Genomic DNA, 16,003 nt, shown 5'->3' on the forward strand with positions numbered 1-16,003 from the left:
TCCACCTATAGGGTTGCAGATCCCTTTAGCTCCTTGGGTAATTTCTCTAGCTCCTCCATTGGGGGCCATGTGATCCATCCAATAGCTGACTGTGATCATCCACTTCTGTGTTTGCTAGGCCTGGCACAGTCTCACAACAGACAGCTATATCTGGGTCCTTTCAGCAAAATCTTATTTTTTAATATGTTCATATGCATTTTGTCCAAAGGGTTATTGCCTGGGTTTTTATTGTCAACTTTGTACAATCTAGAATTCCCCTATTTTTTTCTTTTAATATGGATTCCAGATCATGGGGCTAGTCTTCTTGTTTTAAACTACAACCCACAATAGCCAGGACAACTGTGAATATCTCTTTTTTATTCACATCTACTGCAAGCTTTAACTTGTTTGAAATTTTAATTTGTCAAGTATGTATTTATATTAAAGAAAATGATCAGAACATCTTCACATATAGATTAAACTTTCTGGCAGTTTTGTTAATTAAATCCTAGAAGACATTTCCAAGTTGTACAGTGAACGTTCTCTCCAGGTGTTGTGTGCTGTCTTTGAAAATGTCTCCAGAATGTCTCATGAATTCTGATAACTAAACTTAGTCATGTTTACTGAAATACAGTTCACTTCTGATGTAACTCCGTTCCTTCCTGTTGTTACATTTCGACTTGGTTAGGTTTAACATGGTTTCATTTCCCCTAGGTTTGATAAAGATTTCAGCTCAAGAAGTGAATTTATCTGTGATTCTTCTGAAATCTTTGTCTATCTTTATGTATGTATGTGTACACACATGTGTGCATATATCATTGTTAAAGTGAGATTCATCAATAATAGCCTTTACTAAGTTATTTATAATCTTAACCACCTTTCTTTGTTACTTTACCCATTCTGTTCCACTTTTATAACATGCATTTTGCATTGTTAATTCAATGTATACAGTACTTAAAGATAATGTTAAAGACCCATTCACTCACAGTTTAAGAACATCGAAAACCCAGAGTAATTCCATGTCCTTTCTTGCTCTGAAGCCCTAAATGCCACACACATCTGCTCTGACTCCCACCTACCTACTAGAATTCAGTGGCCACCACTGCTTGTGTGATTGGCCTGGGTTATTCTGGCTTTCTGCACGGCCACCAATGTTGAGTTACTTGTCAGTGTTGATCTTCAGAACCTTGAAAGAGTGCAAATAGCACCTGCAAGAATTTAAAGCAGTTGTTTCCATCTGCTCCTCCTGTGGGCTCAGGTTGCCTTGGGAAGCCCCTCGCTCCTGCCTAGCAAGAGGCATGGTTTTTTCCCTATAGTAACTGTATTGTGATCTGCTCAGACACGTGCTTTGGAAACTTTTGTACTATTTAAGGAAAGGTGATGGGAGCTACATCATATATTTGGGGAGATGGAAATTTGATGTCCATGATACAAACATTCTGCTTGCAGATATTCTTTTTTTTTTTTCAAGACAAGAAAAGAAGCACTGGATCTCTGTGCCTGATGGCTTTCTTTTAGGACTATAAAAGTAATCTAGAAATAACATATAAATTTAGAAAAATGTACAAATTTCTGCTTCTTTTACCATGGAGAAAATAAATCAAAACCCCTTTTGTATTCTCTGGGAGGTTAGTTTTATTTCCCTAAACTCTAGGAGGGTACTTAACTGAGCTGAAATCACACAGGGAATGACAAGGAAGGTGACATGGGAATGTGGGTCCCTCTAGCTCTCCCTCTCTGCTTTGTTGTTCCCAAGTGCTCTTCACAGCAGCTTCTTTGATGTATCCTACCATCATTCTACTCCTCACTAGAAAAAACACATCTCATGAAAATGCAAAACAAAGAAACAAACAAACACATTCTCCTTATCCTAAATATCCCCAACCTGAGACAGGGTTTCTCTGTGTAGCCTTTGCTGTCCTGGAACTGACTCTGTAAACCAAGTTGGCCTGGAACTCAGAGATCAACCTGGCTCTGCCTCCCAAGTACTGGTAGTAAAGGAATGCACCACCATCACCCTTGGCTTAAATATTCTATTTCATATGGTGGTTTTCAAGAAAGAACAATGATTATTTGATGGAAGATATCTTCAGGAATGATTTTCCCTTGAGTCTGTGGGTTGCAGTCTAATCAAGAAAGGGTATATTGAGTATAATACGACATTCATGTCAGCCACACACCTGCAGAATGTGGAACTAGATGAGAACTGATGTGGAAAAGTAGATAGACATTTGGTTGAAGAGAAACTAGGAGACTTTAGAAAGGCATAACATGCCACCAGAGGACAGAAGGGAATGGAACTTGCCTCTTGTTCTAGAATTGGAGGGCCATAGAAGGAATAGAATGCATATTGCAACAGGTGGCATTTTAATAGGCTTTAAAGAATGACAAGTTTTTCTGCAGGCACAGATGGGGTGAAAAGTTATGCAACAGATGGAAACAGTATGATGAAAGGCACAGAGATTAGAATAGAAAGGATGGGTTTGAAGAACAGCAAGAGACCCAGTTTAGACAGAGCACCAAAAGCCTGTTGGGAAAAGGGGAGGGCGGGAGGCTTGAATGGAAGACTAGTTGGGTTAGATGTTAATGAGTACAGTTGTTAAGGCGAAGGCAGGAGGCCCATAATTGGAGCACTCATCCAAACAGAAGAGCTATAATCCCTTCGGGAAATGGGACAACAGATGAGAGCTGAATAGATGAGACGTTCAGGACCTACACTCAACGAGACTTGAGTGGGGACAGGGTCCTGGAAAGATGCTACAGTAGAAAGATAGAAGGATATTCTTTGACATTCCTGGGGTCAGATCCTGAGCCCTACTGTTTCATGAACTAGCAACTAGCCTTATGTTGAGCATGGGGGTTGAGTATCACATGAGCATCAGGCGTAGATGATGGTCTTGTTAAAGAAGAACGTAACAGGCCAAATGTAGGCACTGGGGAAAACATAGGAAGTGCAAATGGGTCTAAGTACAGACACACAGAAATCAAGGAAGAGAACCATTTAAATGGAAGATGATGGTTGAGTAGTCAGGTGTCACCAGTCACCTTGGGAAAGAGCTTTTTGAGACTTGTTTTCTCTCTAGAGGCTGGGTGGTAAAGAGTTAAGGAGTGAAGGGAGCAGAGAGGAGGCAGGCTGAGCAGCATGTAGTAACAGCTTAAATGAATCTAGCACATCTACTTCCAGTGTTGAAGATTCTTTTTGAAGTCAGTGATGGGATATAATTGAACTGGGTCAAAGAGACATAATTAAGCTGGGTCAAAACATAATACAAAATTAGATACATGTGTCCTTGAGCTCCTCGGTGGCAAAGATCTGATTTAAATTCCTGTTGACCTTTGCAGTGAGTTCTCCACTTTATGGTAATATTTTCCCACAGACCCTCCATATCTTTTTTTTTCATTGTTTATTTCATCCTTTGCTGGCTCTCTCTCTCTCTCTCTCTCTCTCTCTCTCTCTCTCTCTCTCTCTCTCTCTCTCTCTCTCCCCTCCCTCCCTGCCTTCTCACTATGCCTCCATTTCCTCTTTGAAAGCCAGGAGGCAGGCGTGTGGTGGGGAAGATGAATGAATGTTGTTTCAGTGAGTGATGGTTTGAAGGACATTGTGCAAGAAGTATGCCTGAAACCCTATGTCAGATGGCTCAGTTGAAGCCTCCCATTGGCCCCTAAGGTTGACAACAGGCCTCAGCCTTACACATAAGTAGTTACAGTAACTGCCAGACTGCCGTGATTAGAACCATCTGATGAGCTCTCTTTTATAGAGGTAGCTAAGCTTCTCACCAAAACTCTGACTCAGAGGTCTAGTCCATAAGGATCTGTTCTGGATGCTTCTGATAATCAGCCAGTTTGATAACCTTCTTTAACTAATGCATCCAGTTAGTCACCAAAGTGATTGATACCAGGGGAGCTACATCAAGGAAGCTTTTAAGTTTTGAGTAATATTCTCCAAGACAGTAGAAGTCCAAGTAGCTTAGCAAGGCATAATGGTTACATAACTCTGACCTTAGAACTCAGGAATTAGAAGAAAGAATATTGTGAGTTTGAGGCAAATTGAGACTTTATACAGTAAATTTAGGGACAGCCTAAGTTACATAGTAACACTCTGTCTCAAACACACACATACACACACACACACACACACACATATACATCCCCAAAACAACAACAATCAATAATAATAATAAATAATAATAATTAACTATTTTAAACTATTCAAGAGCAACTCACTTGGAAGGAAGTTTTTGTCTACCAATAAACAATTTAACAATTTGATCTATCAAGCAAAATGCTCTGAGATCTGAGCAGACATTTTTTCAGTGAAGATAAGAATCCATGGGAAAGGAATACTCAATATTCCTTAATAATAATAATATTAATATTATTAACTAGGAAAGGAATCCAAGGTAGAGAATACCCACTAGGGTGAGGAGATGATAAAAGTCCTCATGAGATTACGAAGAAATTAGAATCCTTGGGCAAGTAGGGAAACACAATGGCAGGTCTCTGCTTTGAAAGAGATTTTGAAGTACCTCAAGGTTAAGGCTCAAGTTACTGTGTGATTGGACTGTTGCTGTGTGTGCCCAATAAAATGAAAACATACATAAACTTGTATTTGAGGACTACATGTGACATTACTCATAATAGCTCAGAAATAAAATCCACATGTTCATGAACCGATGAATAGGCAAATAAAATATGGTAGCAACTCAATGAAATGTCAGTAGTAAGAGAGCCAGTTACTGAAACATGCTATAATATAGACAGACCAGCTGTTCTGGTGGTGCCTTGTAGATGGTTGCTCCCTGCCTTGCTGATTCAGCTCCATTTCTCCCATGTGGGCTCCTGTAGACATGGTGCCTTGACTGTGCTTCAGAGGCCACATGCCTTGGCTCCCATGATCCCACAGAATGCTCCCATGGGCGGTCACAGCTTTGGTCTCTCATAGGGCACAGAGTATGGGAGTATTTAAAACCTGAGCTTTCCATTGTGCCTTCAGGTAGACCCAGGGCTCCACAGCCAGGGTATCTTCTTATGTTTTATACCCTGCTCTCTCAAGTTTTCTTGTCATTGTTGTTCATTGCACCATGCTGGCAAGATGACACCAATTTCCATTCTGTCATGAACTCCTAGGATTTCTTGGTTTCCAGGTCAGTATCTGCACATGTGAATATTTTAACTTGAATATTTCCATTATTTGCTTGTTACCTACCTTTGTGGAAACTTCCTTTTCTTGCCTCCCCTCTGCTAAACCTAAAAGCACCTGTTCACACAGCCTCAGCTCTTATAATAAAAATCATAAAGGCTTGGCTTGTATACTATGTGACTTGTTCTCTTCTTTAGAAAGAAAGCAATATTCTTTATGGTTTTTTGTCTATAGCAGTATGAAAATTTGTTAGAGCGCTATGGATTTCTATACAACATAATTGACATTAATTTTTGTATCCTAGAATATAAAGTTAGCACAGTGAGATTTCCTTGATGTCCTGAAATTGAAATTTTAACAGGCTTTTGACTAATCAAGGTTGAAACTGATTCACACATAGATTTAATTACTTTGAATTTTTTTGATATTTCCTGTTCTACCATGAGTTCTATCATCTTACCAGATTTTTAGTTTTACAATTCACTGTTTTTAACTAGCCCAAGCCTTGCAGCCTACACCTAGAACAGACTCATTTTGCATAACAGATGCTGCAACTCTGCTAATTAGTAGCTATGGTGCCCACTCCCCAGTGCCCCTGATGCTACTCTATTCTCTGCATCTATCAGTTGACAGTTTTATGTACTTCTCCTGAGTGAGATCACACAGTGTGCATCTTTCTGTAACTGGCTTACTTCAAGGAATATAACATCTTCAAGTTTCATCCATACTCTTGTGTATTGCAGGATATCTTTATGAAAGCTGAATACCACACTGTACTTATATTTATGCAATGCTTTCATTCTCTGTCCATTTTAAATGGAAGCAGAATGACTGCCTTATAGTTATTTCAATCCAGTTTTTCAAGCAATCTTGAAAGGTACTCTGGGTACCAGACGCTCTTAGTTGTTGTGTGACTGACTGAAGATCTTGAATTGCAGTCTGGTTGGGAGGCAGACACAGAAGCTGCCATCTGGGATGTAGCGTCGGTTCAGGCATTGTGTGACACATTGTCAGCAACTGCACAATGTAGGTTTCTGCTGCTGCTGTATATTAACCTCATCACTAATGTTTGATTTTTTGAGATGAAGATTCATAGAAAATCAGGTCTTAGACTGTTGTCTTCTCCTGTGTCTGCCATCTTGTTGAGCATGAAATATAATTTCAGTAGTTTTGGTGCACACTAGTTGAGTGGCCATATGCAAAGAATCCTTCCATTTTTAAGGAGGCTGCGGTTATGATGGTGAGTTCTTGCTGGGGGCAAAGAGACCTGGGGAGATAAGGTGTGCCATATTATTGTGAGAGTAGAAGGACTGATCCCTTCCTGATGGCATTTTGTATTTCATTGGGAAAATAAGATATGAACAGAAGAGAGACAATAGGGCAGGAATTAGGTACCTCTCAAACAGAGATCAAATGCTGTACTAGCCAGAACGTATCCTAAATTAGGCTAAAGAAATACTCTTTAATAGAGAGGGGCTAAGTAAAATGGAAGAGCCAGAGAAGAGGTTCTGCAGTAAAGAGCGCATATTGTTCTCGCAGAAGACCCATGTTCAGTTGCCTGCACCAACACTCGGGGGCTCATAACCACATGTAATTCCTCTCTAGAGGAAACAGTGCCCCTGGCCTCCAAGAGCAACTGTACACAGGTGCACATATCCCTCGACATACACACATCTACATAATTAAAAATTAAACATAAATCTCTAAAAATGATGTTCTTATGAGACAAATTCATGTCTCATAAATTAATCCAGGAATACTAGTAGTATGTAGGGAGTGATTACTAAGGAAATGATAAAAATCACCCCATCACTGTACTTACAAAAGGCTTCAGTCTCCTCTTCTTGGGAACAATGGTTTGTATCAGGTTAGTCTGTCATCTGGGATCCCTTTGAGGGCTTGGGTTCACTTCCTGCCGCAACTGATCTCTTCTTTCATGTGTTATCTGCCAATTTTGCATCTGCTAAAGTGGCTCAGAGGAGGCTGGAGAATCTGGAAGAGGTGAATTTTTTTATTGGATGACCAAATGTCTTTTTCTAGTCCAAACGTCTTTTACTTGACAAAGGAGAAAAATTAAAATAAAAACAGGGTCAGCCTGCATAGCAGTTTATGAATCTAACACAAGTCCTCAAAAACAAAGATGCTCTAACAGGACCTGGAGAAATGGTCTGCTGGGTAAAGTGTTTGCCATACAAGTGCGAGGACCTGAATTTGGATCCTCCAAACTCATGTGAAGCTGCATGTGGTGATGCAGGTCTGTGACCCCAGTGCTCCTCATCTGGAGATAGGAAGCGCACGAAGCCTGTGCACACAATGGAAACAAGAGACCCTCTCAAAGAAGGTGAAATAAGGACTGTCACTGATGTTGTCCTCCTGCCTCTGTGCATAGGTGCCTATACTTACACATACACACACACACACACACACACACATACACACACATACACACATGCATTCTTAAATATGCAAAAACACAGAGAGATTTTTTTTAGTTCCTATACTTACACACACACACACACACATATACACGTACATACACATGTACACACACCCATACACACATGCATTCTTACATATACACAAACACAGAGATTTTTTTTTTTAATTGCATAGTATTCTAGCACTCTAACTTTCTAAGACTTTTAACCTTGTCTAAATTTCCTCTACATCCCTTCAGGTAGGAAACAGACAGGGCTATTATTAACTTCTCTTTCTAGGCCCAAGATCTAATCTGGAGCTTAGAGAGGTTAGCTGGCTTGCCCTGAGGGCGGTATTCAATGAGTGTTAAGTTGGCATAGGATTTGATCTCAAAACAGCCTTAAAGTACCACCTCCACCTAGGAATCCTAGCATGGCAGAAGAGACAACCCTTCAGCATCCTTCACCGACTGGGCCCTGTCGGTCCCTGGGGTGATTGTTCCATGGAAAGATCTTTGGGCTCTGATGTGTGATGACTAATGTCCTGTCCAAACAAATGTGTCAGCCTGGTCCCACTTACATTTTCCAATGAACTTTTGCAATTTCATGCGGCTTCCGTAAACAATATCTTGCTATAGGTTATTACCATTAAACATTCCCAAAGTTAACACCAGGTAATTATTTATGTCTCTTAGTTTATTCAGAAGGCAGGAGGAGTTATGAGAGTAAGGAAGTGGGTGGGGAGAGGGGCTGCAGATTTAATTTATGTCTTGGGCAAATCCTTTCTGCTGTTCCTCACTCGAGTGTTTACCCAGCAGTCATCGGGGCACGGAGATAGTCATACATCCTCATGATGAAATGCCAGGGATGCCTTCAAGACCAAAGACATCTCATAAATTGTGTCTTCTCCTCAGATTATTTTAGTTTAATTTGCTTCTCCATCAGATTGTCCTTACAGGCCTAAGTAGGCTGTGGGGGAAAGGGGTGCCTGTCCCTACTGCCTTTGAAGATGGGATAAGGCCTTGGCTGATTTATACAGATAAGGTCTTTTGCTTTGATAGCCTCTCTCTAGTTTGAGGCCTGCTGTTGTTCCCTGTAGCTTTACTGAAAATCTCTCTGAAAAACAAAGGCACCTACTTCCTTCCCCATTAGCACAGAGGAATGCCAAGCATTCGGCTTTGAACAGAGTATCAGAGTCCTCCAACAGAGATACCTTCCACCTAGCCTTTAGTGACACCCAAAACATTGGCAGTTAGCATGCATCATCAGCACTGGCAATTACAGCCAAAGGAGGAGAGGTTCTTATATTCCCTTCCTGCGAACAAAATTAATATCCTGCATCCTAACTGATAAAAGGGTGGTTTATCTATTGAAAATTGTAGACACATGGAATTCAGTGGGTTCTTGACAACAAACGTGGGTGTGTAAGGTCACAATGTATATGATCTGTTTCCACACTTTCCACAGCAGTGAGTCCAAGATGAGCCTTAAATCATTGCCTCAATAATGGCTAGGATACAGGTGTTCCGGGCCTCCTCGGAGTATTGGTTTCTGAAATTGCCTGTGTAAATCACAAGGACTTTTACAGCTCCATTGTCAGGCAGGATGAGCACTCACTTCATGTAGCCATTCTTCTCCGGTCACTAAGATAATTGAAGGTGATTAGACATTTAGAATGTGAGTCTTAGAAGAAACATCACCAAAACAATTCATTGGCTACAATTGGAATCAAAGGCCCAATGCCATCGTGAGTAGTGGTGTGAATGTGTATGTGAATCCGTAGGTGCATGTATATTTGTGTATTTGTGAATATATAAGCATGTGTGTATATGTGAATATATATGCATGTGTGTATATTGTGAATATATGCATGGTGTATATATGAATATATGCATGGTGTATATGTGAATATATATGCGTGCATCTATTATGTATGTGTACATGAATGTGACAAATGTGTGTGTGCGTGTGTACCTTTTCATAAAAAGTCAAGCTTCATGTTAAAATTAGAAAAGCAAAGAACATAGTTCAGAGTTGATATTCACTTAGCAAATGATGCTCTCAAGGTTGCTGGAGGATTATCACAGTAACCTTTTCCACCACTAATTTTTCAGGGTCCTTTTCTAGATGTCATTTCTTGACATATAAAAATTCAATAAACTTTCAAATTCTGGCCAAAGTTGAGTCTGAGTATGAGGCGGGCCAGAAGTGTATCCAAATCCTTTCACAACATTGCCCCCGAAAGCAAGATGTGGCAGTTACAGGACTGTAAGAGTAGACCTTTGCCAGTTTTTTATTCTCCCAGGCAGAACAGATGCCCCAGTAGCACGCCAGCTGCACTGAGGCACTGAGCAATGGGAGAGTTAAGCACAAGTGTTGAAGGGGAGACTCAGTATGGACCCAGGTGAATATGAATGTCTTAGTGGCAGACATGGAACAGTGTGCAATCCGGCATGGGGATGGAGCCTTTATCCCATTGCTTCCTAGGACCCACATTCCACCACCTGGCACATCCCCCACTGACTCACTGTTTTCCCACACATTTATTGAGTATCTCCATTAGCTATGATATCATAAGAGTATTGAAGATAAGTGTGTAAACCCTGTATCCAGAGCTCAAAACTCGAAGACAAGCAGCCGTCCATCCCCAAACTGGGCTGTGGGTGTCGCTCAGTTGGTAGAGGGCTTGCCTAACATTCCCGAAGCCCTGGGTTCCATCCCCAGAATTATCAGGGACATGGCACAGATGTGTGACCCTAGCACTTGGGAGGCAGAAGAACGATGATTCAAGACAATCATTTATATATATACACACATACATATATATATATATATATATATATATATATATATACACACACGTGTAGTGAGTTCAAAAAAATCATCTTGAAAAGTATACACGTCATTCTTTCAACTATCAGCCAGCACATATTCATGAGCATATGTTATATACTCACCAGGCATGGTAATGTGCAATCAAGTGAAATAAATATGGTCAGAGTCTTATTTTTAATGGATAAAAGTCTCATTAATTCTATCTGCTATTATTCTACCTGTGAGATAGAAGTAGTAAGAATTGTGGAATTCCATGTTGATTTGGAACAATGTTAAATGTCACTTGGCGTTACACAGCCCCTTCCCCATTTACATAATGAGATAGGCATGAAGCAAGACACATGCAGCATGCAAGCATCGTCCATACGCCTTTTTAGGTGACAACATTGCCACAATGTCAGAAGTTTGGACACACCTGAGGTTAGAGTTCTCTCAGCTGTCATTCTGCACCGGAGAAGCTGGCCCCGCTGGTGACTTGGATCCCCTGAAAAAATATTCCTCATTCCAGCCCAGAAGGCATGATGGCCTGAGGAACCTAACTGTTGGCTGCGGAAAGAGATGACTTCAATCCCATAACAGGGAAGGTAGAAGAAATCAGGTATCCCATGAGACTAACAAATTATGGCAGCAAATGTGCCAACACAGCTCCAAGCGCTGGTGAAAGGGAAAGAGAGACTGAGTTTCTGCACTCCATCCCTAACCAGGACTATGCAAACATTCCTAATGGGACTCCAGGACAACTGCCAAAGGGAACTGTTTCCCAGAGAAGGCTGGGGACTGAAGGTCCATGTTTACACATCCTCAAGCTGCCAAGAGAGCAGCTCTGTCAGGTAGAAGGGCCTCACCCAACACCCCAAGTCAACCTCCTGTGGCGTAGAAAGGCTGTCACCCACGCCACTCCACCCCCAAGCCACTCAAGCAAATACTTTTTGCTCACAAGAATGTTCATGTCAGTTTATATAAGAAAGTGTCACTTCACCTGACATGGAGACAGGAGCTGGCTGTCTCAGGCTGCAGTACCACTTGGAGGCTACTCTATAGGATGTTTATTTTGAAAGCACTTAAGAAATTCCTCTATTTTCTACAAAGTGGTGTGAAAGCTTTCTCCTTTTGTGTTGGGGTGATCAACAACAGGATGCTTTTTGGGTTTTATCTGTTCTCTATCAGAGCCCATTTAGTTATAATTCTTTTTCATATGAGACTCTTCCTAGTGACTTGTTATGATGGGCCCATGTGACGGCCCCTTTTAAGTCAACCTTCTTCCACAAACAGTTGTGTAATTCTGTTGAATTATGTGAACCTCAGAATCTTGGGCACAGACTCTATTTTGCTTTTCTCTAAATACATCATTTGGAGGGTTTTTGTTGTTGTTTGTTTGTTTGTTTGTTTGTTTGTTTGTTTTTACCTTATATATACACAGTGCGTTCCTGAATTTGGATAAGTGAGTCTTTCTTGGTTTTTGTTTTTTCTTTGTTTTGTTGTTTTTCTATTGTCCATTGTTTAAATTTCATATGTATGGGTGTTTTGACTGCGCGTATGTTTGTTTCTGTACTATATATGTGCCTGGCGCCCAAGGACACCAAAGAGGGCATCAGATCAGTTGGAACTGGAGTTACAGATAATAATTAGCCACTGTGTGAGAGCTGGGAATCAAACCTAGGTCCTCTGGAGGAACAACCAGTGCTCTAACCACTGAGCCGTCTCTCCACCCCTGAGTGGCTCATTTTTATTTGCTTTATAGGGTTTTGGGTTTGGTTTGGTTTGGTTTGGTTTGGTTTGGTTTGGCTTGATTGTTTTTTTTCTTGGGTTTCCTCCCTGCCACTATTGCAATGTGGAAACTTCCAGCCACTCCCGACATGCTCTCTGCAGTGACAGGCTTCCTAGTTCATGGATGTGTAGGCTCCCTCTTTATGAAATCCCTATTGCTTTGAGAACACCTTGGGGAAGCAATAAGGGATAACATATGAAGTGAGTCAAATTCTGGGAAACATCAGACCTGATGATATTTACCCAGTGTTTGTGAGATATACTGGCTGGGTGAGACAGGAGAAATTGGGTGTTTTCCCCGTGGTGTCCTGAGCCAGCATCTGACCATGCCGGACACCTCTTCTCCTTCTGGCCCATCTGTGTTTCTTCCTACCTCCAGGCCCTTGGTTTCCCTGTTCTCTCCCTGTAGATGTACCTCCTCTATCTCTCACCTGTGCCACCATTCTAGACACCTGCCTTCTCCAGTTCCTTCCCAACCGCATTCATCATTTCCTAACTTGCATGAACCTTGTACCTCCTCATAAGTGACGTTGTTTCGTTTCGAGAAAACATTTTTCCCAGTGTCCAGAAATCCTGTGAGAGTTTATAATTTTCTGTGTTATTTTCAGGTGTTACTGCTCTTTTTCATATGTCAGCTTCACACATGCACATAATACCCACAGTGTATTATGATCATAGCACCCCCATTATCCTTTCTTATTCCCTTCCTACTGCCATTAACCCCCTTAGTTCTTTCCAAGTAGCCCCCTCTTAGTATACGGGTTTTCTTTTCTTTTTGTTGATTTCCATGGAAACCACCAGTTACTCTGTCTTTGGCAGGACCTGTTGAATAGACTAGGCCGAGACTCAAGTCGCTGAGGGTGTCATCCCTCATGGGCTTGACTGCAGCTTTCCTGGGCTTATCTGGCATCTACTCGCCCCTTGTGCTCAGTCTGCTCACACACTTAGCCAGGGCTTGCTTTACCATCAGCTGCCTTATAAATCTATCCCTGATACTCCCGGGTCCCGCTAGTGACTACGACATCTCACATGTTTGGAGTATCTGCCCTTTGTATTGTAGGAAGATTAAATAAAATGGAGGTTTGGTCAGAGGAGTGTCGGGCTTCATACAACTCTGTCCTTGTCACTCTGTCAGTGAAATCTGCTGACAACATCCTGTGTCTCAGAATTTAAATACCAGGAAACGGTTCCATGACCTGATGTCTCTCCCTCTCTCCCTGAGCAGTGACATCATTTTACAGAAACTGGCCTGATGGCAATTCTGAGGGCAGTGAAAGGCATGTTTCTTCACTGTTGGCCTCCTGCCACAGCCTCCTTGAAATGCTTCTGGGGGTTAGAACCTGCAAGAGCTCCAGAGATGTCAGAGAGTGAGAACTGGCTGCAGAGCTTAGACAGCACTGCGTGGCTATCAGAGCGCTGCCTTTGCTTATGTGAACCTAAACACATCACACACTTCTGTGGGTAACACTGTCAAGACCAAAGATTAGCAGAACAGGCCTTTTGACAGCACACTCTTTAGGTGTCTTTGCTGAGGAACTCCTGTGCACACCTCCTGTGTACTCCTGTGGACCACTTTCTTCTTTCAGACTAGCCTCTCCCACTCTCATGGATTTTCTTTTCTGAGAGTATTCCCTTGAACTGATGAGTACCCAAGAGACTCTGCACATGTCCCAGGTCTTGTATGGGATGCATAGATTGGGATGTCTTGGTGAGTTCTGGAATGATATGCTGCTGCCATGCCATCAAGGATTAATGACCCAAGATGATGATGACGATGTGGTGATGATGATGAAATTCATTTATTTGGGAGACGGTGTGCCATGACATACGTGTGGAGGTCAAGGAGGTCAGGAGTTGGTTCTCCTCCTCCACTCTGCGGTTCCTGGCAATTAAATTCAGGTCATTAGGCTCGGCAGCAGGTGCCTTCACCTTCAGAGTCATCAGACCCTTTCCAAATTCTGTAAGCTTTAAGGTTGATTTGTATATAAAAATATGTAGATAAATATATTAATATATGTAACAAAAATGTATAGACATGTACATACAGAATATAAGTGTGTATAAATATAAGATAGATAAATATATAAAATAAAATAAATATGAATAAAAGGGGTTCCCTTTTTAAAAAAATTTATACTCAAGTCTGCAGGTTTTCAATGATGGAAATATCCTGCACTTTTTCCTGTTAAAAAGCATACACTGCAGTTTGTAAAAGTTAATTAATAAATGGACACTTATGATGAACTGGTCATACTAGGTTTAATGTGTACAAAAGGATTGTTGAGTGCTCTGAACTAAGTCCTGGGCAGAAGTTGTATTCATTTTCTAATCCTAACAGCTTGTAATGTTACAAGGGTGACTTCCAAAGCTGCAGGAAGAACTGATTGCAGAAGCAGTGATTGTGTACTGCCTTTAAGAGCTGTTTGTAAACAGCAGCCTCTGTTTCTCTTGGTTTCTCTGTCACTTAGATGCACAGCCTACAGAAGGAGAGCGAGAGATATGGAACCAGATCAGTGCTGTCCTCCAGGATTCCGAGAGCATCCTCACAGACTTACAGGCTTACAAAGGGGCAGGACCAGAGATTCGAGATGTAAGTCAAAGATAATATTTAATTGATTAAACCCTTTGAGAAGGAAAGATCTTACACACACACACACAGAGAGAGAGAGAGACAGAGACAGAGACACAGAGAGAGAGAGACAAAAAGACAGAGAGACAAAGAGACAGAGAGAGAGAGAGAGATATGCACATGTGTGATAATTAAGTAATAGCCTTAGTACTTCCTAGAGTGCAAAGTAGAATAATGTGACATCCGTGTTTAACCAACAACACCAGCAAATTGCTTCCTGTAAGGGTAATATTGACACAAAGCCCGTGAATCTCTGAGTCATGAGATTCAGGGTAACATGTACAATCAAAACTTTGTGATTCCAGTACTGTCACATATGACAACCAGAAACCACCTGCTCTAAGGCGAGTATCTTGCTCTTGTCTTCTGAGGAAAAACTAAATAAAAATAAAATTAAAATTAAAAAAATAAAATAATAGCCATACTGAGTGTGACAAATGGTCTTCTCCAAGGACAAGCATACCAGTTGTTTAGGAGTGACAGTGTATGGATTGAGCAAGTTGTGTTTATGTATTTAGAAAGATGCATATATATGAGAATTATCCTGCCTCTGCCACCATCCTCATGAGAGCATACCACTGTCAGGATGCTACTGGGAAAAGGTCTATTAAGATGTGGCTTGTCTACTTCGGGGTTACCGTAAGTGTAGACATTACTATAGACTGGCAAGAAGAGAATGTATATCATAGAACAAGCACAACAGCTGCAGCCTCTACTCCTCATAATGAACAGCCTTTAGATGAATCAAGTGCTAATGGAGAGAGCAAAGTCTCTTCCTCTTCCATTATATTTTTATCCAAGAACCCAGCAAAGATGAGACATGACCTCCCGGGGTCATGCTTTGTGCTCAACTGTTGAAACTGCCTTCAGAAATGGGCTCTTTGGGCGATTTCCCAGGTAATCACTGTCAACTGAGGTGGTTCTAATTCTCAAAGCACACCAGGGATTGCATATTTTAAACTAAAATCATTTAGTGTGCTTCAACATGGGCTTATTGCTTTTCTTAAAGAGAAAACTCACCACCACCACCCTTTTCTCCTGTAGGCAATTCAAAATCCCAATGACATTCAACTTCAGGAGAAGGCTTGGAATGCAGTATGCCCTCTGGTGGTGAGGCTGAAGAGGTTTTACGAATTTTCCATCCGTCTTGGTGAGTAGATTTCTTTGCCATTTGAGAGTGTAGAATGAACAGCTCTACGTGTCAGAATATGTCCCACATTCATGGACTGCCATTAT

The 16,003-nt window shown here is 41.3% G+C and overlaps 1 protein-coding gene across 1 annotated transcript in view; it reads left to right on the forward strand.

Annotated features, from left to right (window-relative positions):
* Fam49a (family with sequence similarity 49 member A) overlaps positions 1 to 16,003 on the forward strand; it is a 109,402-nt gene that overhangs the window by 77,229 nt on the left and 16,170 nt on the right. The window contains exons 4-5 of the mRNA XM_021178997.2: positions 14,607 to 14,728; positions 15,812 to 15,917. Coding sequence (XP_021034656.1) covers positions 14,607 to 14,728; positions 15,812 to 15,917 — 228 coding nt within the window. The remainder of the gene's footprint in view (positions 1 to 14,606; positions 14,729 to 15,811; positions 15,918 to 16,003) is intronic.

This window comes from Mus caroli, chromosome 12 (genome assembly GCF_900094665.2).
Source record: "Mus caroli chromosome 12, CAROLI_EIJ_v1.1, whole genome shotgun sequence".
Taxonomy (NCBI): domain Eukaryota; kingdom Metazoa; phylum Chordata; class Mammalia; order Rodentia; family Muridae; genus Mus; species Mus caroli.